This window comes from Miscanthus floridulus, chromosome 4, assembly GCF_019320115.1.
Source record: "Miscanthus floridulus cultivar M001 chromosome 4, ASM1932011v1, whole genome shotgun sequence".
Lineage (NCBI taxonomy): Eukaryota > Viridiplantae > Streptophyta > Magnoliopsida > Poales > Poaceae > Miscanthus > Miscanthus floridulus.
In genome coordinates, this window is record NC_089583.1 from 26,300,264 (window position 1) to 26,327,482 (window position 27,219).

The 27,219-nt window shown below is 46.1% G+C and overlaps 1 protein-coding gene and 1 long non-coding RNA gene across 4 annotated transcripts; both read right to left on the bottom strand.

The window, feature by feature from the left end:
- Positions 1-10,631: 10,631 nt before the first annotated feature.
- LOC136548278 (uncharacterized) lies at positions 10,632-11,030 on the bottom strand. The gene has a single exon (XM_066539872.1). The coding sequence runs from the start codon at positions 11,028-11,030 to the stop codon at positions 10,632-10,634; it is 399 nt and encodes a 132-aa protein (XP_066395969.1).
- A 3,101-nt stretch (positions 11,031-14,131) lies between these two features.
- LOC136551196 (uncharacterized) lies at positions 14,132-17,217 on the bottom strand. Of its 3 annotated transcripts, XR_010782488.1 has the most exons (5): positions 16,950-17,217; positions 16,545-16,731; positions 16,113-16,170; positions 15,664-15,759; positions 14,132-14,402 (listed from the first exon to the last, which is right to left on the bottom strand). It is a non-coding gene; the product is annotated as an uncharacterized lncRNA (long non-coding RNA). The 3 variants fall into 3 exon arrangements; XR_010782487.1 differs by having other exon boundaries at positions 16,113-16,731; XR_010782489.1 differs by having other exon boundaries at positions 16,113-16,736.
- Between the last annotated feature and the right edge of the window lie 10,002 nt (positions 17,218-27,219).

The following is a 27,219-nucleotide window of genomic DNA, read 5'->3' on the forward strand; positions in this document are numbered from 1 at the left end:
CGTGTGGCGCTGACGGGTACATGGAGCAAGCTAATGGCGGGGAGCTCTACCTCCGGTGGACTTGCGAGTGGTCTGCTTTGTGCATGCCATCTATAGCAAATTTTTGTTTGACTACACACGTGAGAACAAGGTTAAGTTGTCATTTTTATCAAAATGAGATATTCAACTTATAAGGGGAGGAACAATGCCATGAATGATAGGTAACAACATGATGCATGCACGTTCCGTACGTTCTCACAAACTTAGGAAAAATAACAATTACTAGCAGCGTAACCGGTGGCATACAACGATCTCTCATAACGTAGCTAATACGTACTACACGATAGCGCTGTTATGTACCTGCAAAAGATCCACTTCAGCCCAAACCCTGACAGTATGAAAAATATGCACGAACGCAGTAAGGTAATCTACTCGCTCTACACGCATCCCTAGATATGCGTACAATGGTAGCAACTACCCGAACCATCATCCTATCGACGGCATTGCCACCATAGGACGGAATCCCCACACATTGGATACCTTCATACAAACACGCGTATGGCATGTAAATAATCTAGCATCATATAAGCACTTCCCTAGATCGGCAGTGTATCCGATCATGCTCTCACAACTCTCACTTACCGAGGTGTAGAGGCAATGGATCCATACATTACCACTCAAGTGAATGGCACTCATACAACAGCACGCCGTATGAGCAACGAAATAGAAATATGATGCAAAGACCCCCAAGTCAGTACTTAAATAAGCCACCTAGAGTCCTTAACTGGGCATACACTATATGACCACTAGCCCACTCTTAAGTTTTAAATTAGAGGTTGAAACACCTATATACTATAGTTTGCAATTAGTTTTGTAACACAAAACCCTTTTGTTTTAAATACACGCATGAACAGTAACCTACTGAACCTTGCTCTGATGCTAGCTGTAACAGAACCGACCAATTATATGAGATTAAGTAAGGAAATCTTTCGTCGAAACAGATAATTTAGCAAACTTAAGCCCGTATAACCTGGTAGTCCATGAAACCATGAAGGATTTCAAACCAATCGACATACAAACCAAGATCGTACAAGTTTAGCAAGTACCATCACATGTTACATAAAATTTGCAATGATAGTTGGATACATCAGAGTTTAGAATATAAAGTTATTACAACCCAAGTTTAAACTAAAATAGCAGAAGCAAATAGTTTTAAAGCCACACACATACTTTTGGTTCAGATACGGTACCAGTAGGTAGTCATCTCCAACAAAAGCATCAAATGAGAGATACGGAGTGACCATTGCCCTTGGTCCTAGTTGTCACCCATCGTCGGGGACAGGCAGTTAATGCAATAGCCATAGTACATTTGACCATCTACAACAACAATGGGAACAACGCCCTGAGTACGAGAAGGTACTCAACTAGACTTACCCGTCTTAAACCAAAATAAAGCGACACCAAGGATTATGCTAGGCTTTCTTTAGTGGGCTAGCTGACTTATTTGTGAAAAGCATAAGCTATCATGAAGGAACCATTTTAAGTACTTTGCATCATCTTTATTATGACCTGTCCATCTAGGTAAGCACCTGTACTCTAGCAATCACTTGATTAACCAATAACATCCAGTTACCAACTTAGATTTAGCATATCTCATACCATCCAGATAACCATTAGTGTTCCATAATAATTACTACGATGTCGTAGCTCGAGTCAAGTGCTCACTATCTAGGAGCGATGGCGATTTGAATCGATTCCTAACCAGCTGGTGATTTACTCCTCACACAAACCACACTCACCGATCAAGTGAGCTACAGATGACCAATGACACTTTCCAAGTAGCCGTGGGATAACAGTCTAGGACCGCACTACCTAGGGACCACCCGACAGCCAGGATGCACCTTGGGCCCACTCTTTGTGTCCCTATCATACCCCCTTCAGCACTAGTCTACCAATCCGAGTTTATCCCGGCTCAAATAGTGTCACTAGCTTCGTGGTCGAAAGGTACTTTATTTGGCCAGCTAAATGTGAGGCATGCGTTCAACATGACAAGAGGGACGAGCAACGATCGGTCCTTAATCGACACAGATGGAAAACTAACAGCACCCTAGAACCCTATCTGGTTGCCTCCAACTTTTCCCATCCGGTCTCCAATTATCCATCACACGTGGTTAATTCCAGGATATCATTCTTTCCATAGCTAAATTCTTCCAGTAACCACCTATAAATGTAGGTGACCGGATATCACCGATCGCTACCGGTCTAAGCAAGGCTAAGCAGTTATTCGATCCTGACCTAACAGGGTAATAAGGTAATAAGGTAGGCAAGGATAGTAATAAATGCATCAACGGTTTCAATCAACTCCTACAACTTAATGCAACAATATATAAACACATATATATAGAAAGAATTGCTTTTATAAAGTAGGAGACTTAGAATGCTCCGGGGCTTGCCTCGTTCGAATGAACTAGGGTGATGATCCATGCACTCGGGCAAGTCCTCTCCTTTCTCCTCTTCCTCTGGCACCTCCTGTGCCTGGACTTCTAGTGGATCTGTCCTGGTCTGCTCTTCCTAAACTACTACTAGCAACTCCTCCTGCGATCCTATATGATGCAGATGTATGAGTGCTAATGCATAGGTGCATCGAAGAGATGACATGTAATGATCATGATGCATGAAATGTAGATGAACATGTTTAACTTTATTGGACATAGTAGAAGTAAAGCTCTTCTACAAGGTAGCCAACATCATCCAAGAACATGTACTACTATACTACTACTACAACCACTGTACTAAAATGCCAAGTCACCATAGCAATCTAAGATGCTTCAAAGATACACCAAAGCAAACATTATTAACTAATCATGCATTAAAGAAGATTAGTTTATTTTATTTTAAACCAGGGCTACAACAGCAACATATATTTCTAGTGCTCATAAAATCTGAGAAAATTACAGTAGCATAGTACTACCATAAGTAGACTACCATAAAATTTTTATGGCATTTGGATAAGTAAAGTAGCCTACACAAAAATGACAAGCTATGGTTGATAATTAAGCATGAAATTACTTTGTACTATAAAAAGTGTCAAACAACATATTTGGTATTTTTCCTATGTTCTACACAGTAAATAATCACTGTACAAAAATTATCATACACATGTTTTATACAATTTTTGCTCTCTATATAAAATAACAAAAATCATCAATTAATGGCATTGAACTACACATCAATATTTCCCTACAGAACATGCATGATATATGTTTTTCCTACAAAATACATCTCAAGAATAGATCAAGCAACTTGGAATCATATTTTTCTGATGTATATTATATTTATTAGACATTTTCTAAGAAATTAGCATTTATTCAATTTAAATAAAGCTACATAGAAAAGTATCACAAATTTGACATGCAATATTTTTAACAGATAGATCTAGTCACAAGAAACCTATCAAAATTTGTTTCAACAAATTTGGAGCTATTTTGAGCAAGTTACGATTTTCAAAAGCATTTAAACAAAAATCTGTAAATCATTTCTTTTATTTCTAAAATTCCCGGTTCACAATGCTAGATCCACCCGGATCTCTACCCAGGCTCGCACCCCTGCGACTGACAGTGGCCCTCGCGGGTCAGCCAGCCCCAGCTGCCAGCCTCACGGGACAGAGGAGGCGGCGGACCACCGAGATCTCACCAACGGCGAGGTCTCCGGCCCGGTGAAGGTGACCGGCGTGCTCCCCACCCTCGTGCGAACCCAATGGTGCCCATGGCATGGGCCAAGGAGCACGAGAAGCCAGCCGCTGCCTTGCATGGCGGAGCGGCAGCACGGGTCGTCGCTGATGAGGCTTCCCCGGCCATGGCATGGTGAGAGGAGGTGCTCGGGAGACTCAGTGACGCGGTGCGGTGCTCGTGCGTGAGAAAGGAAGGAGGGAGAGGAAGCAGAGCGGGCTGTCCTCGCAAAGCCAAGCTCCGGCAAGGAGGAGCTCACTCTGGTGAGGAATTCCCAGCCGGTGAAGACTTACCACGGCGAACCAACGCGAGCACCGGGTGCGCGAGGTGGAGGCGGTGCTCAGGGCAAAACGGAGCTAGCCCTAGCGAACTAGAGTGGCCGGAATAGCCAACTCCAGGGAGGAAGCTGGTGCGGGCGGTGGCGGAGGCGAGCGCTACTGCTGTTGTCCGAGCGAGAGGCAGGGGGGTTAGAGTGCGGCACCAGGGTGTGGCTGGTCGAGCCTTGAAGGCAGCATAGCCGGTCGAGACGGGGCATGCCGGTGGTGCCGCATGGCGAGCTCGCCGGCGCATGGCCGCCACATGGCGTGCGTGTCCTAGTGTGGTCAGAGCACTGGCGCGGTGAACGGGAGGCGCGGGTCATCACCGGTGAGGCTTCCCTGGCCATGGCACGGTGAGAGGAGGTGCTCGGGAGACTCAACGACGCGGTGTGGTGCTCGTGCGCAAGAAAGGAAGGAGGGAGAGGAAGCAGAGCGGGGCTGTCCGTGTGGAGCCAAGCTCTGACGAGGAGGAGCTCACTCCGGTGAGGAATTCCCAGCCGGTGAAGACTTACCACGGTGAACCGACGCGAGCACCGGGTGCGCGAGGTGGAAGCAGTGCTTAGGGCAAGACGGAGCTAGCCCTGGCGAACTAGAGCGGCCGGAACAGCCAACTCCGGCGAGGAAGCTGGTACGGGCGGTGGCGGAGGTGAGCACTGCTGCTGCTGTCCGAGCGAGAGGCAGGGGGGTTGGAGTGCGGCGCCAGGGTGCGGCTGGTCGAGCCTTGAAGGCAGCGTGGCCGGTCGGGACGGGGCAGGCCGGTGGTGCCACGCGGCGAGCTCACCGGCGCATGGCCGCCACGCGGCATGGGCGTCCTAGCACGGTCAGAGCACTGGCATGGTGAACGGGAGGCATGGCGCGGAGGCAGGCTGGGCCAGCCTGTGTGGCTTTGCCTAAAGGGAGGCGGCGGCCCATTAAGGTGAAAAGGTGATTTTCTTTTCTATTTCTTCAATAAACAGAACCAAAATTCCATTTTGGGCCATTTAAAAGCATTTTCACAAGTTGGTGTAAAAATGAAAGTTGTTCCATTTTTCAAGATCTACAACTTTGCTTTTATGACCAAAGTCAAATTCCAAATAGATTTTGAATTACAAAATAAAAATCAATATTAATTCAAAACCCTAATTTTGAAGAATTATTTTAAAAAGCATAATTTGGCAAAACTTTGAATATAAACTTTGCTCCAAATTGCATCCTCTTACTTCTAAGTGGTCTAAGTGATCAACCAAGGTGCACACATGGTAAAACAAACATAGCATCCAATCTATTAAAACAAAACTATGCAACATACATGTTTCAATTCTATATTTCATGTCATGCTTATAGATGCATAATAATGATTATGCTCATGTTTTGCAAAATGTTAATGCATGCTTAACACTGAGGTGTTACACACCCTATAACTCATTGTACCCCCTTTATGTTCTAAATTGGGCCCATCCTCATGATGGCTAAGGTCTTTTCTAGGTTGGCTTTGATGCCACGCTCGGAGACGATAAAACCCAGCAGCATACCCCTTGGGACCCCGAAAATGCACTTCTTGGGGTTGAGTTTGATGCTGTTTGCTTAGAGTTTTGCAAAGGAAACGGATCCTTTAAACATGCTTTGTTGAGACCTGTGTAGTCAACACACATTCTCCATTTCCCACTATTTTTACGTACAAGAACGGGATTGGCTAACCACTCAGGGTGGTATACTTCCTTGATGAACCTAGCCACCAAAAGCTTCGCAATCTCCTCGCTGATGGCCCTATGTTTCTCCTTGTCGAAGCAATGTAGGCACTACTTCATCGGCTTGGAGCCTACCCTGATCTTCAAGGCGTGCTCAATGACTTCTCTCGGAATGCCTGGCATGTCCAAGGGTCTCCATGCAAAGATGTCTCTGTTGGCGTGGAGGAAGTCAGCGAGCGCGCTTTCCTATTTGGAGGACAGTGTGGTGCCGATGCGCACCACGTTGCCCTCAGAGCCATTCGGGTCTATGAGGACCTCCTTAGCGCCCTTTACTAGCTCAAAAGACCCAGCCAACCACTTGGGGTCGGGCGCTTCTTCGACAACCTCCTCTCTGATGGCCATAAGGTCTTTGGAGGCGACAATTGCCACAACATGTTCACAGCACTCGACCTCGCACGCATAGGCACGCTGGAAGAAGGTGCCGATGGTGATGACCCCGCATGGACCTAGCATCTTCAACTTCAGATAGGTGTAGTTTGGGATGGCCATAAACTTCGCATAGCATGGACATCCCAAGATGGCATGGTAGGTCCTGTGGAACCCGACCATCTCGAAGGTAAGGATCTCTGTCCTATAATTGGTAGGATTCCTAAAGGTGATGGGCAGATTGATCTGCCCAAGTGGCACGGCCTGCTTTCTAGGCATGATGCCATGGAAAGGCACCTCGATCGGCCGGATGTGCGATCAGTCAATGCCGATGGCATCGAGCGTTTTAGCGTACATGATGTTGAGGCTACTGCCTCCATCCATCAACACCTTGGTGAGCTGCTTTGTGCCAATGATTGGGTCGACCACAAGCGGGTATCTTCCTAGCTGTGGGATGCTTTTCGGGTGGTCAGTCTAATCAAAGGTTATGGCGGACTCTGACCATCGGAGGAAGGAAGGCATGGCCGGCTTGGCTATATAGACCTCACAGCGCGCAAGCTTCTAGCGGCGCTTGGAGTCGTAGGCCGCCAACCCTCCGAAGATCATGAGGCAGCCATCTAGTGTTAGAAATCCACCGTCCTTCCCCTCAGCGTCGTCTGCGGCTAGCTTGGGTCCTTCCTATTTTCCCCCTTGTTGGAGCCTCCGGACAAGAACCGCTTCATGAGGACATAGTCCTTGTATAGGTGCTTGACAGGGAAAGCATGGTTCGGGCATGGCCCTTCGAGCAGCTTCTCAAAGTGGTCCAAGGTACCCTCGGTAGGCTTCTGACCCCCCTTGTAGTTGGCAGTGGCCACGAGCAAGCTCTTGCGCCGCTGCTTGTTCTTCTTCTTGTTGGGGCGGTTGGAGATGCCTTCACTGACGTCCTTGTCCCACTTTGCCTTGCCCTTGGGGTGGTCAAAAATCGCTCCAACTGCCTCCTCGCCCGAGGCATGGATGGTGATGATATTGAGGAGCTCCTTGGTGGTTCGCGGGCCCTTATGTCCTAGCTTGTGAACTGGGGACTCGCAATTGGTCCCAGACAGGAAAGCTCCTATGACATCGATGTCGATGACATCAGGTAGCTCGTTGCACTGCCGAGAGAAGCGTCGAATGTTGCTATGAAGAGTTTCCCCGAACTTTGGTCAGTAGTTTTTGAGATCCCATGGGTTCCTAGGATGTGCGTATGTGCCCTAGAAGTTTCCCATGAAGATCTCTTTTAGGTCCGCAAAACTTTGGAAGGTTGTGGATAATGAAATTGTCACTATCTGCTCCATCGACTTGGCAAGCAAGCCAATAATCCTCGAGCCATAGTCCAAGGTTTGTTTCCCCAGAGTATTTTAGGATGTTGGTTGGCGGTCGGTACTATGGTGGGAAGACAGCATTGAGGATGTGTCGGCCAAAGGCCTAAGGTCTCGGCAAGTCGGTGCTCGGGCTTCGGTCTTCGCCGCTGTCATAGCGTCCGCCACAATGAGGGTGGTAGCCATGGCTAGCCTCCTCCCTCTCATTGTCATTGAGACACCTGTGGGCATCTAGGGTGTCACGCGCATCACGGGGGAGGCCGAGATGCTCATGCACCGAGGCCACAGCACGTGGACTGTCGCCTTGCTACGCCTGGTGGACTGACATGTCCCTATCGGGTCGCTCTGAGGGCACGCGCTGGCTGGTGCTAAGCTCATGTCGTCGAGACAGCGAGCTCTCAGCCTACTATGGTACCACACGCTCGAGTAGCATGCGAATCTCGTGATGGGCTCGATGGTCCTGAGGCATCGCTGGCCCTAAAAGCCCCTAGAGCAAGGCTGCCGTGGCAGCGATGTTCTAGCTCACCCGGGTGAAGTGTAGGAGGGCTTTGTCACCCTCGATGATCCTCCGGTTCACATCGTGGGCCACGGTGCATGCACGCCCACTGTCTCTATGGCGCTTGATCTCTCGCTCGAGCTCTACGCATTCCTGCTCAAGCTAGAGTCATGCTTCTTCAAGCTCTTGGTGCCATGCCCTCAGCGGCTCTACCCATAGGCGAGGCGGGGCCCCTGTGTCCCTCTCAACCTCATCATCAACGTCCTCTATTGGGGTAGCCCCTCCCTCATGGATGCTTTTGACGTATCCCTTAGGGGTACCTGCCATGAAACATTCTCGTGTGGGGTGATGGCTCCCCCTACTAGAGTCAGAGTTAGAGGGCGGCTCTGATTCTCCCACGAGGAGGTCATGGAAAGATTCCATGATGTATTCGGTCATCCACATGAACTCATCATTCGTAGGGGATGGGGGCGTGTGCTACACCACAAGGTGGCCAACGGTCTCTACGGCGTGGCATAGACCAAAAGGGAGCGCTATCGGGGCACTCTAGATGAGGTATTTCGAGGAGAGCAGCTCTCCTCCGGCAAGCTACATCATGATGTTGGTGAACAAGAAGGTGAGGTGGCATAGGTCCTCCCAGGATGGTTGGGATCCTAGGAAGGCACCGAGCTAGTGCTCTAGCCTCCCATAATCAAAGTCGAGGAGTTGGTTGCTTCCAAGGGCGTGGGCCTTTAGTGTGTGCAGCTGCAGCTCCTCAAGCGTCTCGGCGATCGCATCAAGGCTAGTGGAGTGGAGAGGTTGGACGGTGGCAGGAACCTACGCCAACTCTCCCTCCATCATAATGATGAACTCCACGTTCCCGAAGCGCACGTGCATGCCCAGGACCCAGCTGATGCCATGACTAGCCATCTGAGGCCTGATGTGGATGTCGAGACACGCAAAAATCCCCTACCTAGCGTGCCAACTATCGGTGCTTTTGGTCCACCGACGAGTAAATTTGTATTTGCGCGTCTGGCTCGGATGGTGTGCTCGGAGGACACAAGGGTTTATAATGGTTCGGGTGGAACGTCCCTACGTCCAGTTCGCTGCTACTCATGTTACCAGCACTTGGTTTGTAGTAGGGGTTACAAACAGGAAAGAGAGTGAGAGGATCCTAAGTCTCCAGTGGAAGGAGTGAACGGGTGCTGAGAGCTCGCTTGCCGCTCAGCCGCTTGCTCATGTTGTGCTCTTGTGTTCCAATTTCATCCCCCCTTCATGGGGCGCCCTGCTTTCCCATTTATAGGCGAAGGGAAAGCGCGAGTTACAACGAAGGAAAAGGAGAAGAACGAGAGAGAGAAGAAGGCTTCCAGGATCGCCGGGTCCATCTTTTCCTTCATGCGGGTCCCACCGATCGTTTAGATGTCAACAGGGACGGCTCCACATTGTGGCCCTGTTCGTCATTGGTGCCATGCGTAGGCATCATCTATCAGTCATAGCGTTCCACTCCATCCCAGCAAACATCATGGTGAACTGACGTGCCTGTCAGCGTCCGTACGAGGGTTAGGTAGAACAGCACTGGCATGCTCGACACTGTTCTTAATGTGAATCCCCAGGTATGGCCCATTATGGCCATGGGTTATATCGAGGCATGCCAGTCTCTTCCTTGGTGTCAGAGTTTTGACTTAGGCCCATACGCTGGGACCTAGAATGGTTGGTGGCGGTATGGATCCCCGTCAAACGAGATAGAAACTACATCCCTAGGGTCGGGCGAGATGGAGCCCACGGCCTTGGGCAAAACAGAACCCACGTCCTTGGGGTCAGGTGAGACGATGTCTGCACCCAAAGGGTTAGGCGAGACGGATTCCGCGGCCTCAAGGTTAGGTGAGACGGAGCCTGCGGCCTTGGGATCGGGCGAGATGGAGCCCGTGTCCTTGGGGTTGGGCGAGATGGAGCCTGTGGCCTTAGGGTTGGGAGAGACCTTTTAATATGTCTTGGTCCATCCAAAGAAGTCAGCGTGGGCGCTAACTTTCTTGCTTTGGATATCCCTAATATCGATACTCGACAAAAATGGAATGGACACAAGAGAGGGGAAAGAGGACATAGCTGGTAATGTGATGGCCAGGGCTGCTCTGTTTGTGCCTTGCCGATCTTTTTACCTGCTCATCCTGCTCCATCCGCCCGTCCTTGCCTTGCTTAGGGGCTTTCTACAGCGGTCCTCCTTCAGAAAAGGTTAGCAAGTTGTTAGCTCAATCGATCCTTTAGTGTGGCCGAGCCATTGTTGGGATGGCTTGGATCAAGGAAGACAGTGAATAGAGTAGACAGAGGTAAGCAAAGCAAGAGGGTCAGGGGGTTAGGACTTATCTTGGTTTTTGTTGTTGGATAGGTAGGCCGGCGAGGGAGGTCGACAGGTGAGCCTTGGCTCGGGAGGCATCACTTCTGGGAGGATGGCTCGGCGATGGCCTTCCCTCATGGGGAAAGGTCGAAACTCACTTTGATTGGATCATCCCCTTCTGGGAGCCGAGTGCCTAGATGGAGGGGCCAACCAAGCCACCACAGCCACTAGAGGTCTTGACTGCCTTACCAATGCTCGATCGGTCGAGCGCCGCCACCGTCTTGGTCGCTTCCTCCACCGACGCCCTTCCTACATCATAGCCAGGGCCATTGGGAGCACTGGGGGTGACGAGCATGGTTGCTTGGGCGACTCAGTCTTGCTCGTAGTAGTAGGCTTGCTCGAAGCTACCCTCGATGGTGATGACCCCCTTTAGGCCGGGCATCTTGATCTTGAGGTAGGTGTAATTAGGGATGGCCATGAACTTGGTGAAGCATTGTCGACCGAGGAGGGAGTGGTAGACACCTAAGAAGTTGATGACCTCAAAGGTGAGTGGCTCCTTATGGAAGTTGTCCGGCTGGCCAAAGGTGATGTTGACCCAAATGCGCCCGAGGGGCATGGCTTCTGTTCCTGGCACAATCATATAGAATGGTGCCTTGCTGGGGCGCAGGCTACTCCGAGCGATGCTCATCGTGTTGAGGGTGCTGGCGTAGAGTATGTTGAGGCTGATGCCCCCGTCCATCAGCACCTTGGTGAGGAGTGTGGTGCCCATGATCATGCTGATCACAACCGGGTAGCGCCCCGGATGAGGGATCGGGATGATCTTGTTGGTCGACGGTGATGGTTGCCTAGGACCACCGGAGCCATGTTGGGGTGGCGAGAGTGTGGACGGCGTTCACCTCCTGTTTGGTGATGCGGCGCTGCCGGCGGGATTTATACGCCTGGGAGCCCCCGAAGATCATGAGGCAGTGCTCGGCCCTAGGGAACTCATTGTCTTCCTCCTGGGCACCATCTGGTGGGTCACCGGCCTTCGGGGTAGGTTTTTGGGCCTTGCCCTATTGGGCGAGGGTGCCATGGATGTAGCCCTTCATGGTGGCGTAGTCCTTGAGAAGATGCTTCGTTGGCCCCCCGTGGAATGGGCAAGGGGACTCGATCGCCTTCTCAAAGTGTTCTGGGCGTGCAGCGCGCCCATAGGGCTGAGGTCTGGCGGTGTGGTCTGCTACTGTGACCATCTCCTCCCTGTGGTGCTTTCGGTCCTTTTTCCACCTATTGTGGCGTCACTGGGACGAGGTGGGATTGTCGGCGCCGTCACCACCACTGAGGTGCCCGGCGGCCTTGGCTTTCCCACTGAAGTTGGCCTGGACAGCCTCCTCACCGGTGGTGTACTGGGTGGCGATGTCCAGGAGCTCCCATGTCGTGCGTGGGGTCTCATGGCTAAGCGCGTGGACGAGCGCCTCGCTGGTCGTGTCACAAATGAAGTTGTTGATCACATCGGTGTCGGTGATGTTTGGGAGCTCATTGCACTGAATGTACTCCCGGAGGGTCTCATCAGCCCTCTGCTTGCAGTTGCAGAGATCCCAGGAGTTCCCCAGGCAGGTGTTGGTACCCTAGAAGTGGCCGATGAAGACTGCACGAAGATCGACCCAGCAGCGGATGCTACTGGGCTCGAGTTGCTCAAGCCAAGCTCTAGTCGAGCTTGACAGAAGCAGAGGAAGGTACTGGACGACGAAGTCATCGTCTGACCCCTAGCCTTCATGGCGAAGTGGTAGTCCTCCAGCCAATGGTCTAGGTTGGTCTCACCATCGTACTTGGAGATGTGTGTCGGCAGACGAAAACGCCTAGGGTAGGGGGCCACCCGGATCGTTGCCCCGAATGCCAGGAGGCCAAAGTGATCCAGGATGGGGCCCTCGCCCCATCGCAAAGGGGTACAAGACTACGCTTGAGCGTGGTGCCTGGCCTCGATGAGCGTGGTGCCTGGCCTTGATGGTGTCACAAACGTCGTGGTCGTCATCGATCCAGTGCCCCATAGGGGGACGTCGAGGAGAAAGGTCACGCCTTCGCTCCTGCTAGGGGTTGGCACCCTCGGTCCGCGGTCGGTCAGAGCTATTGCCGAAGGTGTCACCGCTGCTCCCCGCCGCCTACGGGGTGTGAGCATCAGAGTGACCCCCGTTGGCGGTGGCCATCATCTGGGATGGCCAGGAGAGCATGACGCAGCGTTGAGAGGCTGAACTCTTGGTCTACTGCTCGAGGGCGACACAAAGGAGCCGCTTCGCCTCGTTTAGCCGCTTGTTGGTCTTCGGGTCCGACGTGTCAAAGAAGTCTTTCAGGCGGCAAGCGGCGGTCGCAATGTTGTACGCCGTGCGAGGGAAGCAAAGGCCGCTGGGAGCCCCTATGCGGGCGTCGTCGTCGTCAAGAGGGTGCGGGGCTTATTGCCGAGCAAAGTCCTACCTTTGGCGCTCGAGCTCTACCTCGGCGGCTTCTAGGTCCACCTACCGAACGCGCAAGCGGTCCGCCTTCTCCTAAAGGTAGGCCGCACGGCTACGGGGACTCTGGTCCTACGGTGTGATAGCACATGCTCCAGTCTGTGGTAGCACATGCGCGGTAGGGTGTCGTAGTCGATGTTGTCGGAGTCATACTCCAGTCTGTTCCCCGAGAGGACCTCGAGGAAGGCGCGGAGAGAGGGGACGTCAGTCCCTGCCACACCAGAGAGGATGATGCTCCACGGCACCTCGTGACTGATAAGGTGCTCTAGCTCCAGCTGGAAGGACGCCGCTACATTATGTGTCCCGAAAGGCAGGTCCGGGAGGTAGTACCAGAAGCGATCAAGCGGCAGGAGCACCTCACAGGTGATGATTTAGTGGTGGACGTTGGCCATCATATAGAACATCTGGCGGTGGTCCGACACGGTGGGGTTCGGGCCTAGACTGCGTCGGATCTGACGGGCTAGGACCTCGAGATCTGCTCCCAAGAGCCCTGGTGGGGGGACGACACCGGGGGCTCGTTGCCCGCCTGCGCAGCCCCGTGGAGTGGACGAAGCTCGTCGTAGCTGTCGGCAATGTAGGCCAGGCTCCCAAAGTTCAGGACCTAGCCTGGAGCGAAGGCACTGGCCGCAACGAAGAACTCGCCGGGGAAGCGAACACTGCCGTCTGGGGCGGTGCCGCTTGCTCCGGCGACGAGGCGGGAGGCTCCAGCCACCGTAGAGCCAGAATTGCACTTGACGCTGCCCCTACCTAGCGCGCTAGCTGTCGCAGGGTCGAAACCGCGGCAAGCATGTTGTTCAAGTCGGTGTCAGAGTATGGGGTCTCCGGTGGCTCAGGTGGACTCAGAAACACAACAATCACACAAAGAAGATGCAACGGTTTATCCTGGTTCGGGCCAATTTGGTCCCTACGTCCAGGAGCTGATGATCCTTATACTCAAGAGCACCCAAAATTTAGAGGGTTACAACAGAGTGTAAAGGAAAAAGATTTGGTGGTGGGGTTAGCTCGATGCTAATCCTAAGGTTGCCTCACCGCCGGTGGAGTCTCCCTCTCGTTGGAGAGGAAGGAGACGACGGGATGCAGTGGAGTGGCTCTCGATATCCCTCTCTAGGTTGCCTTGCTCTCAGAGCAGAGCGGAGACAGATGGAATTGTGCCGGTTTATGACGATTAATTTAAGTCATAATATATGATGTTTATGTCACATCAACATTTGTGACACCAGTATGATGAAAAAACGTGTCAAAAACCATGCACCTTAAACCATATTATGTGACGTTTGTGTTCACGTCATAAATCTATGACATTGGTTTTGAAATCACAAAGCTTTATGACATTTGATTTTTAAGTCAACTTCCTACACGCCACATATGCCCTTTTCATATTTTTATTGATTTTCATAGAACCACTCTACAATTACACAATCTTAATAAAATCCCAGGTTGCAAAAAATTATAATATCAAACTCATACATCCAGGTAGCAATATACATCATGCTACATCTAAGTCACAGGTCCAAAATGACAAACAACATAGCCCTTTCATCATCTTAAACATTCATCGAGCTAACAAAAAGAGATGTAGCTACCCCTAAACATTACTAAGGCTTTTCACTTCACTGAGACATCCTCCAGACCACACTGTTAACCTCTCTGAAAGCAGCAACCTACAGCCAAAATTAGTCAAAGATATAAAGATTAGAGTTAGCTCTAGGTTCATGCATATCTATTGGACAGAACTAAGCTCCCAGGTCAGCATATAACAGTCAATGAAAAAAAAATCTATCCACAAAAATAATACTATCAGCTGGTGCACGACCATCACAAATAGCAGAACTGAAATTTGACTATGGCAGCTCTAGCATCTCTACAAGCACAGAATCTGGCATGGCTGATGTTATTTAGCAATAAACATACAGATCAATGTTATTCAGGTTTCCAGTTTACTCCTACCTGATAAAACAATATACAGCACACTCAATTAATGAAACTCCTTATTTGCTGCAAGCAAATTGCCAGCCAAAACAATTGTTGCTACTTTAATGCAATTCTTACTTTATCAACTCAATATAGGATGGATTAAGGAAAGGGCAAGTAGCTCTTAACAGGCCTTGGCATTGAACTCTACCCGAGCGCGACATCCTGCTCCCATCCCTCACTCCCCAGATCAATAAAAAAAGATTTGACCAAGGGGAGGGCCGTCCCCCTGATTTTCATCTTAAGAAGTTGGTGCCGTGACTCGAACCCGGGCTGGCTCAACCAACCGCTTCTTTGGCGTGTTGTGCTGACCAGTTGCACCGTGAGAGTGTTGGCACTCCCCAGATCAATAGACAACTAAAAGGCATAGGACCAGCTCAAAATTGTTATTATAACACAAGATGTTATGAAACACAATAGTTGGAAACCTACAAGTGGCTCACGTTAGCACTTTCTAAAAAAATAGTCCCACAAATACATATATATATATATATATATATATATATATATATATATATATATATATATATATATATGTTGATACATTAACTTTGCAGAGTCAAATCTGCTAATACAGTAACTTTGCATATTCAATTTAAGGGGGGGGGGGGGGGGGGGGACAAAGGTAGCAAACTAGCATCCCAAGTTCAGCAAGCCATGTAACTTTGCATAGTAAAAACACAAGCTGAAAGATCACGCCTAATTTGTTCATTTTCAGTGCATTGCAAGCACACAAGCTGAAAGATCACGCTTCAGTACACTAATGAGCATAAATAAAACTGTTAATTTGTTCAGTACAAGAAAGTAATTAGATTAAATGAAATTTTACAGATATCTCATGCAGGAAGTTATACATGTTTCCTACATACAGTCTTATGGCATTTTCCAAATTTGTAAAGTGTAAACTCATATCTCACACAAGAACTGTCCCTTTATAGCCTCAAAATGTACCTCTTATTAATAACAACAGTTTCATCAGCATAAATGAAAAAATAAACCAGGAAGGCATGTAATGTTCTATCTGATAAGATATCATCACCACATAACCTGCAAAACAACGTACCCATGCACAATCTTTAGCTGGAAATAGAGCTAACTGAAGTTCGGTAGAAATAAAGCAGGAAGCATATATGGCTTGAAAGTTAAAACACATACAATTTGTGAATCGAGGAGCATATCCTAGAAATAGTTTTTTATTACATCTGGCAGATGCTAGCTATAGGTCTGTACTAATAAAACTAGCAGATGCTAGCTATAGGTCTGTACTAATAAAACAGAGCAACATAAATAGCAACGATGCCTGTGAATATGACAATACCAAGGAAATCGAAGTACAGTGTCAAACTAATGAAAAAGTAATGGTACAAGTACATAAGCTAGAGACTTTGTAAACTATTTACCTTGTTGTACATTGAGGGTGTTATATTAGCAGCTAGCAGTTAGCTGCTACCTGCAGTCCTGCACGCATCATATATGAAAATATATCATTTCAGACATAAACATTAAACATGTATCCATTACTGCAAGACCTATAGCTAGCATAACTGCAGCATAACTATTTGATAAACAGAGGTAGCAAAACTGCAGCATAACTATTTGATAAACAGAGGTAGCAATCTGCAACACAACTATTTGATAAACAGAATTAGTAAAAATGATAGTCTAGCTAGCAGCAAGTACATAATCAAGCTAACTACTACATCCGACTCCTAGTCAATCTAGTGACAATTGGTTCTTAATTTCATATATGCAGGCACATTACATATCACAGCCTATAACTAATTGGCTAGCAGATTGCACGGAGAAAAACTGAACCTTTGACCCTTACATACATATATTATCCACACAAGAATAGATCCACCAGAACTTAAGAATCTGCATGACAGCTAGCAGTAGGAGCATCTGAAACTGTAGAGAAGAGGACACAAAAACATGTCTGTTCGGTTCTCTGGCAGAGACATGGCCGCTGCTGAAGTGCTGATTGTCGCTGGCTGCTGCTTCCTGGGATGAGCAGATTCACTACGCTACACAGTAGAGGCAAACCAAGGAAAAGTAGATTCACTTAAATCCCACAAAAAAATCAGCGAAAAAAATGAACGGGTACTACTACTACTACCAGCACACAAGTTCACACCACAAGCAAGAACTAAATCCATGACTATCTATACACAATCGAGAGAAACACATTTGGATTCGAGTGATGGCATTGAAGGCTACTGCTACGTACTACTACGTACCTACGAAGGGCCGCAGCTCGAGCACTCCTTGCCTGCGGTCGCCGTCGCTGCTACTAGTGAGGGCGCCGCCGCTGCGAGTGGCAGCCTCGCCGCCGTGCGCCGCGGCTGCGAGTGGGGGCGCCGGCGCCAGCGCCGCAGCTGCGAGTAGGACCAACGCCGCCGCCGCCGCCGCCGCCGCCGCTGCGAGTGGAGACCTGCAGATGTCGAGAGGAATTTTGGGCTAGGGTTACCTGTCCTGTTAGCAGAGCTCTTTACATTGGGGCATTGGGCGAATTTTGGGACGCGCCATACGGATTCAGAATTTGGAGTCACGCCGCCTAATTTTGATTAAGAAATACTATACAATACACATGTGGATTTTTTCTCTTACCAATCAGTGTCCCGCCACGCCATCCTGTTGAAGCTACAGGGCATGGACGCCACGTCACTATGGCCTCGGGCGGGTACCTGGTGAGCGCCTCGGGCTCAGTGCAGGGCGTCGCACAGTGCAGTGACTCGGCAGCAGTTCCGATGTGTACCTGACGCGTAGTGACTCGGAACGGATCCGGCTCCAGGTACCTTCTTCTCCTCTGCGATCTGTGATTTATCCTTTTATAGAAAAAAATTGTTTCTTATGATCTATGGATCTGTGGATCTGTAATCTTGTGATTTGTGATTGTCTAGATGTAGAAAAAGGTTGGAAGTAAAAGGAGGGTGGAGGCTGTTAGATCTTAATTCTACGGTGAAAAAAATCATGTGTTAAAACTGCATAAAATATATAGTTGTTGAGTAGATATCTTGAGATAAGGGGCGCAGCTTCCTTGGTGGACGTGTGTGTTTCTGTTTTTTCTTCCTTTTTCATGTGTTGGTGTGTGTGTGTGGTATATTTTCCTCTTTTTTGTGCGTGGATTGGTTTTCCATTTCATTTTTTGTTTTGTTTTCTTATTATTTATTTATTATTTTCATAAAACAGCAAAAAGCACATGCGTGTATCTATTCATTTTTTTCTTGATTTGAAACACCACATTCGAAATATTTGAAACCTTGTCATATATCATGAATAATTTCCATGCACAAGTTATTATATAAAGACAAGGAATTTTTTTAGGAACCCGATTTGAGTCAAGTTTTTAGGATTAAATTTTAAATTTGTGTTCATGATCTCCGACGACGTATATACAACGCACACCAACTTCCGTTGGCCAATGCACACCAATTTTTTTAGTCTGTAGGCAGGCTGGGCTTCAGGCGGGCCATCCATCGATTTTATTTTCCCAATCTCCATGGAGCCAGGGCCATCGATCGAAATCACAGGCCGTGCGCACCTGGAAACAAGGCCCTAGTATTAGGTGGGTTAAATACCAGACAAAAAACTAAAAATATGCACATTGGACCCACTTGACTAGGTGGCAATCGGGCCCATAAGCCTTCTTGGACAATAATATTTACAAAATTAATAAAAGAAGTTCCGACGCACCAATCCTTGTCATGTAAAATACTTTTTGACACACTATCCTTTTAGTAAATTTATGATAACTCCAATTGGTGTTTTGACAGGACAAATATTGTCACAATATGGAATTTGACTACCTTAAAGACGTTTTTTGTAATATTTATTTAGTTATATCACTAAGTTGAAATGCTTCCAAAGCAAACGTCATAAACAAGTCGGTTTAGTGACCTTTTAATCAAATGTCGCGCCAAGGAATCATCCTCGCGGTGCATAGCTACTTTTTCATCCACATTGCGACGCTAAACTCCGCATACTATTCTTCATTTAATTGTGTCACCCGATGTGTTCTAAACCATTTTTTATTTTAATCAACACTTTGATTTGCATTTGATGAAACTATATAAACGGTTTCTGTGTGTGATTTGTTTGGGAGAGGCAGAGGAGTCATCTGTGACGAGCTTTATCAGTTTTTTCGTGTTCACACTTCTGAGGTTGCAAATTGCTTGTACTACGCAGCCTAAAAATTGAACTGTACCAAATATCTGATCGCCAAGCCCCACAGCTCCAGATGCCTGTGGCTGCAGTCCGTTTTTACCCCCGTTTCGCATGTCCACGCGGGCCCGTGTGCCCAAACATCGTCCATCCGCACCTGTGTTTCACACACCCACGAGGGGGCCCTCGTCGCCCAGACGTAGCCCACGCGGGGACCGCTTGTCACACCCCAAAATTTTCTGATTTTGGGTTGTGCATAGAAAACACTAATTAAAATAAATATTTTGATATTTGGATAAAATTTGGCAAGTTTAGTTTAGGATAGCGTCAATTAGTTATAGGAAAAATGTGAATCTTCAGACTTTTCTGAACTAATTTGACGGCCTATTGCATGATGTGATGTTTGCTTGTTGCTTCTTTGTACGTTGGAAGTGAATAAAGTCTTTAAAATGCGTTTAGTATGTCGATTTTTCTTCTTCGGCACGCCTTTATCGTTTTCTGCAATCAAATTCATTGTTTCTCAGCTCAAGCTTTGATTCGGGGCCTCTCAAAGTCTTTTCTTTCTAACCCAAATCACTTTTTTCAGTTCCTCGTCCGTCGATCAATCTCTACAAACTTCTCCGGAATTTTCCATCTTTTTCTAGAACTTGTTTCCACTTGTCGGTGAGCATAATTTAATTTTTAGATGCTCTAAAATTATCTTATCATGATCTCCAAATATTTTATTTGGGTTCCTCATGTTCCATAATGTCTTTGAGAATTTTCCCCGAATTTTCAGAGCTTTCAGAGTATTTTTCGCGGCTTAAATAATAATTTTAGACTTTTCTAGAATTATTTTATCCACAAAATTAATTAATTCAATAATAAAATCTCTCTTTATTTTTCAACACTCAGAGCCCGTGTGCAATAATCCTAATAAATCCTAAAGGCCAATGTCATTATTTATTAATGAGCTTTAATTTAATGTTTATTTAGGCTCATTAGTGGAGGTGAAAAGTGCAACATCAATTAGTACCATATTGTTAATTGATGTAGTTGTGGGGTGTTCTTCTCCTTATATATATGTACCAACCTCTTGGGCAAAGCACACCAAAACTACCGTAAGGGGAGCCCGTAGTTTGGGAAATCCCTCGTGTAGTAAATTTTTCTCCTTTTACCACCGTCCGCCGCTGTCCCGGCTTGTTCCCCTCCCGCCAGCCAGGGCCCTACCTTGTTGCTTAGACATGTCATGGAGGCCCTCACGTTCCGTACGTCATGCACAAGGTTGAAGACCAAGTAATTATGAGTTTGCCACTGGTTCGAATTATCTCTGCCGTTTTCTTCGTTTTGATTTCGATTCGGTGCGTTCAAGTCACGTTAGATTCGTGTTGATACGCTCTACGTAGTAGTGTTAATGTTCTGTATGTCACATGTTTTTCTATATGTAGTTAAATATTAATTATTATGCGTGTGTCGGCACGAAAATGTGCCTCGTGTCGGGCACAAAGGCAAGCCAAAAGGGTCTGCTCGATGGAGTCGGAGATCCGCCTGGCTTCAACGTAGGGATGATCGATCCTGCGTACTCCTCCCAAGATGTGCTAGTCAATTTAACCCTACAATTGATAAGGAAAGAAAGTTTATCAGTAATTTAAAGTAGAACGTGCCGGTCTGTGCCTAGATAGTTCTAAATGTGCTGTTTCGGGAGTAGCCAGACGTGAAAAGCAACTGAATAGCCAATCCACACAGAAATCGGCTATTACAGACTGTAAAGCTTATGAGTAGCGATTAATTTCATATTGACGGGTACAATACTCGTATATGTAAATAAGATCATTGGATAGATAGATATTGCTAGTGTAAAGCATTAAGCCAATGAATCCAATCAAGAAAAGATATAGTACACGAACAAATCGACTATCTGATATGAACGGATCTACAAACGCTCTGAATCTAATCTGTTATCATCAATAGTGAGATTCGACCGGATCGATGACAGCTGTGATGATAGTAACAAACTAAAACCGAAGAATCCGTAAAAATGTCCGTACTTCGATAGGCTTTCCGAAAGACATGCTATACGTGAAGGCTCGAATGAATCGGCTAAAATAGTCGATTTAGGTGAAAAGGACTTCAGCGTGTGAACAATCGACTATTTCACATGAACAAACATATGGACTCCTCAGACTCAACCTGCTATCTCTAACAGTGGGGTCTGACCGGGATCGATGCAGCTATGAAAAAGACAACGAATCAAACCCTTGAAGTACACGGATCTATTCACGATTAACAGAATCATGGATGCGCACCGTAGGCGTGAATGCAGCGGTGATCAGCTATTTAGTCGATGCAGGCATAGCAAACAACTAAGGTCATGCCTAACCAGGAATAAATCTACTAACTAGCATCCTCCAACCTATAGTGCCATCAGTGGGGATCGATCGGATCGTTACAGCTATAATAGTGAACTATAAACTAGATTCAACTAGCCAGCAAATGTGGTAGAACCTCCTAAATTATAGGACTCACATGCACCTGTCACTATCCAATGACCTCTGATGACTATGCATATGTTCTCGGTAACTTAAGAAGACTGTCGGGTGTCCTCGGAGAACCCCGAATCATCCACGATTTTTGAGCAGGATCACATTACAGAGTCATTGCAGTATTACAACATTTATTCAAATATTTACACCAAAGTAAAAACAGCGGAAGTCTTACAATAACATAGTTTACAAACCATTTGTTTCAAACCATACAACTAAGTTCGATATTTATTACAAAACGTAGTAGTGGAGTTGCATTATAACATAATACAAACACACAAATAGATTGCCCTGCCCAAGGGCCACGCATTTACTTATCGTCATCACATTGAACAATAATCATGCAGCACGGTCCAAAGTAGACCTGCTCATGAGCCTCACCTGCAATAAGGGTCAACGAACCCTAAGTACAAAAGTACTCAACAAGACTTAACCGAAATAAAATTGATAAGAACTCAGGAATGCAAGCTCAGGGATTCAAGGTACGGCTTTAGCAATAATCAAAGTTCTTTTGCGTAAAAACATTTTTAACAAAATTCTTTAATTCAACATATAAAACTTCACAAGAACCATATATGAATCTGCCACGATCCGTAATGAGACCATGAACCTCATATCAAACTCTTTCTCAAACCTTACTCCATTTCTAGTTATTAAACTACGATGATGAATAGTGAGTTGAGTCTCCATGACCTAGGAGCAACAACGATTTGAACCGATTAAACCCAGCTGGGGATTCTAGACCACACGACATATGCAGGTCCCCGACCTACATATACCAACCTACCCTTAGATCTTCTAAAACAAGAATGGGTCCGCGCCACCCGAGAATATAGTACTCCACCAATTCAGCTCATTGCCACATGGGTACACGCTATTCCCGCTATCTCTCCACTCCTAGTGTGTGAGTAGCTATTCTCGTAATAGAATAGCCAAGTTAAGGCTTACCGGAGTATGTGGTTAGTACTACAAAGTCTCACCTCATGCAATTCAATAACAGATGGACCTTAATCGACACAGGCGGAAAGAACCCGCTCACAAGACCTCCATGTCTTGTGGCTCTCACACACCGAGTCCGCCCGGTCTAGATTTATTACTTCCCATGCTCATATCACATGATAACATAAGTAACCAGAGATCCATTTAAAACTTGTAGGTGATAGGTAATCACCCGACTTTCATCGTTCTAAGCGTAGCTAAGCATAACTAGGCATATACGAATTAAAACAGGTAACAAGGTAGGTATGGAAAAACAAGGTTGGTAATGCACCAATTAGGTTTTCACTTAACTCCTAATCACTTAATGCAATAAAGAAAAGCAAAAGCGAAATCAATTTGGAAATCACAAGGTAGGTTGAATGCATCCGGGGCTTGCCTTCGTTGACGGAAAAGTCGGGTTCCGGAGTTGTTCCACAATTATCAAATACGACCTCAACCAGTGGATTAACTTCTTCAACCACTTGATTAACTACCACGTGATCACCTTCATTCACTACACATAGTAACAATGCCATATTTAACATGATGCGAGATATAAAACATGATGCTCGATGATAGATGCAAAAATTAACAACTAGAATACAACTTTCCTTCGCGGTACAGTTACAAGTCAAACTAACTAAACCTTTTTCGTAACACATAATTTCATTGCCAAGAATCATTATCAACTAATGACCCAAGGTCATCACTCAATCCAAAATTCAAACAAAACCCTAAATCATTAAAGGTTACTATTTGCTTTTATGAATTAATTATTTAATTCAAAATTATGAAATAAATCAACTTACTCCAATTGAGCACAAAATTTTTGTAAAGGTTCATCACATGATAACTAAGTGGCAAAACAATTTTCATAATTTTTGGATAATTAATTAAGCCTAGAAAAATCATGGAAACCCATTTATTAATTAATTGAGCAATTTTTATCACATTCAAAAAGTACTGAAAAACAACATTTCATATTTTTCCTAAATAATACACATCACATAGAGGTCACACAAAAATTTTCATAATTTTTGGAGCTCTAAATAAATCTACACATAAATAACAAAAATAGACACTATTCATTCATTTCTGAAAAAGAGAAAATTCATTTTTCAACTATACAGTCGCTGACAGGGTGACCCCACATGTCATCCCCGACCTTCCGCTTTGACCACGACGGCGACAGCTCTGACCGATGAAAACTCGCCGACGGTGAGACTAACGGCGACGGCCAAAGTACCAAAACACTCCCCGCATCACCCAGCATCGCTTGAAGGCACTAGCTTGAGCAATTATAGCGAGTTACGAGCTTGACGTCGGGCATGGTGGACGCGGCGGCTTGGCGACACTACGCTGGAGAAACGAAGCCAAAAGCGGTGAAACAAAAGGCACGAGAAGGTTCAGCAGCTCACCACGAACACGTGGGAGCAAAGAGCGAGACCAGAGAAGCAACGGCGACGTGGGTCGACGTTCATAGCAGCCACGGTGGAGCAAACTTCGGCGACGGCGGTGCTCAGGCGACTGTGATGGACAAAATGAGCAATCAACTGGTCATAGAGCATCACGGGAACAAGGCGGAGCTAGAGGTACACTGAGCAAGAGCAAAGGCTCACTGGAGAGCGCTGGCCATGACGGCGCAAGCATGACGGTGAGGTTGCCGGCCACGAGGAAGAAAGGTTCGCACAGTGGTTTCCCAGTGGAATCAGGTGACCCAAGCTGGTTGGATGGATGCACAAGAAGGAGACAGAGCTAGAACTGGCTCGGCTATGACGGTGGAGCACTACAGCGACGATGCGGGCTCACCGGAGTAGCGGCGGTGGCATCGGGAAAACAGAGGAAGAGGAAGGAAGAACGACGACGACGTTTGAGCTTTATAGGGCGGCCAAGGAAGCAAGAGGAAGACACGTTGCGGCCTTCTCCACGCCAGCGCGAAGCCAAGGGCGGCCACAGTCGCGCCTGGAACGCCGAAGAAGGAACGCCGGTGATGTAGCTTAAGCGGCGAACACTGTTCCACTTAATTACAAAATTGCCATTCGTTTTCAAAGCCAAATTACTCCTAAATTCATGTAACAACTCAAAAATGTCTAAAAATAAAAGTTGCTCAAAATCCAAAGTTCTATAACTTTGCTTTTATAACCACCCCCTAATTCGGTCTACATTTTGAAATGCAAATTTGAATTCAAATAGGGGACATTTAAAGAATTTCGCCTTTTCAAATTACTTCAAATTTTTCATAACAACTTTGAAAACTCCAAAAATAAACTTTGTATAACTTGACAAGCTCTACACTTTTGCTTTTAGGCTCAACCCCAAAATATGCTTAGATTTTGAAATGAGTTTTCAGGGTAGGATTTAAATACTAAAAATCAGGGTTTTCTTTAAAATTCAAATCCAAACCAAATTTTGAACTTGATTCAAACAATACAATTCAACACATACCACATAAAGGTAAACTTGTTTTAGTGTATGCATATCAAAGTTTTCACTAATATGAAATGATGTACAATGCATATGATGACATGGCAGGTTTTAGTAATTAAAACACCCGGGGTGTTACAATCCTTCCCCCTAAAAGAAATCTCGTCCCGAGATTCAAAGCCATAGGGTAAGTAATGGAAAAGGAAATATGTCAATCCAAAAACATCCAAAACCTGTTCATAAAACAACTAAGGTTCCTTTACAAACATGGTTCGTAACAACAGAGCAAAACTAACATTTTTCTATATTGACGCAAGAAACTCTGGAAATTTTTCTAACAAGTAATCTTCAGATTCCCAAGTAGCTTCTTCTTCTGAATGTTGATTCCATTATATCTTATAGAACTTGATTGTCCTCCTTTGAGTAACACGTTCTTTCTAATCTAAAACTTAGATAGGATATTCAGAATACGTCAAATCCGGTTCAAGTTCCACTCCTTCAACCTCAACATTCTGCTCAGGCACTCAGAGACACTTCTTCAATTGAGAAACATGGAACACATTATGCACAGCTGTGAGATGTTCTGGTAATTTCAAGCGATATGCCACTTTTCCATACCTCTCCAAAATTTGAAATGGTCCAATATATCGAGGTGCTAACTTGCCTTTAACACCAAAACGGGTAACTCCCTTCATTGGTGATACTTTCAGATATACAAAATCTCCCTGGTTAAACACCAATGGTCTACGTCGTTTATCCGCATAACTCTTTTGTCGGGACTGAGCTATCTTCAAATTACTTTGTATTTGCCTAACCTTGTCTTCTGTTTCTTTCACAAGGTCAACCCCAAAGAACCTTCTTTCTCTAGGCTTAGACCAACTCAGTGATGTTCTACATCTACGACCATAGAGTGCTTCAAATGGAGCCATTCTAATGCTTTCCTGATAACTATTATTGTATGAGAACTCGGCCAAAGGTAAGCATTCATCCCACTTATTGGAATAGTTAAGGACACAACACCTTAACATATCTTCTTTGTCGCATATTCAATTCTGACTGAGTAAAAATATACTTCAAACTCTTGTGGTCTGTGTATATATGGCACGTATTACCAAGCAGGTAATGCCACCAAATCTTCAAAGCATGGACCACAGCTGCTAACTCCAGATCATGAGTCGGATAGTGTTCTTCATGTTGCTTAAGTTGCCTGGATGCATAAGCAATGACTTTGCCTTCTTGCATCAACACACATCCAATACCAATGCCCGAAGCATCATAATAAATATCAAACGGCTTCTTGATATCAGGTTGGGCTAATACTGGTGCAGTGGTCAACAGTCTCTTCAAAGTCTAGAAAGCCTCTTCACAATCAGATGACCAGACAAACTTGACTTGGTTCTTCAACAACTCAGTTATGGACTTTGATACTTTAGAGAAATCTAGAATAAACCGATGGTAATACCCTGCCAATCCTAGAAAACTCCGAACTTGATGAACTATGGTTGACGGTTTCTAATTAAGCACATCCTTAACTTTACTTGGATCAACAGCAACTCCTTCAGCTGACAAGACATGTCCAAGAAACTGTACTTCCTTAAGCCAAAAATCACACTTGCTGAACTTGGCATATAGTTGATGTTCTCTCAAGCGGGTCAGAACAATTCTGAGATGTTTCGCATGTTTTTCCTTATTCTTGGAATATACTAGAATGTCATCAATAAACACTACTACAAACTTGTCTAGCTCAGGCATGAATACTAAATTCATCAGATACATGAAATGAGCTGGAGCATTTGTCAAACCAAAAGACATTACCAAGTATTCATATAATCCATATCTTGTGGTAAATGCCATTTTGGGAATATCCTCAGACTTTATCTTGATTTGGTGATATCCTGACCTCAAATCTATCTTGGAGAAAACTTTGGCACTAGCCAGTTGATCAAAAAGCAAATCTATCCAAGGTAAGGGATACTTATTCTTGATGGTCACTTCATTCAACGGACGATAGTCCACACATAACCTTAGGGTCTCATCTTTCTTTTTCACAAAAATTGCCAGACATCCCCAAGGTGATGAACTGGGTTAGATAAACCCCTTTTCAATCAATTCTTGCAACTAAGTCTTCAACTCGGCTAATTCCTTAGGTGGCATCCTATAAGCTCTCCGAGAAATCAGAGCTATTCTAGGTTTCAACTCTATGTTAAACTAGACATCCCTATCAGGTGGTAGACCGGGTAAATCTTCAGGAAACACATCAGGAAATTCACACACTACTGGGATATCTCTAATCTCTTTGACGGCAGTTGCACAAACTTTGCCCACTGATCTTCTTAAGGTTGGAAGTTGGATAAGAAGGTGAGAACTACTATCTGGCAAACTCACCCTTATAGTTCTATTCAAAGCATCTATAACAGCCTTA

Bases quoted from the DNA above. Each gene is read 5' to 3' on its own strand.
- LOC136548278 (XM_066539872.1), bottom strand. From the start codon at position 11,030: ATGGGCACCACACTCCTCACCAAGGTGCTGATGGACGGGGGCATCAGC.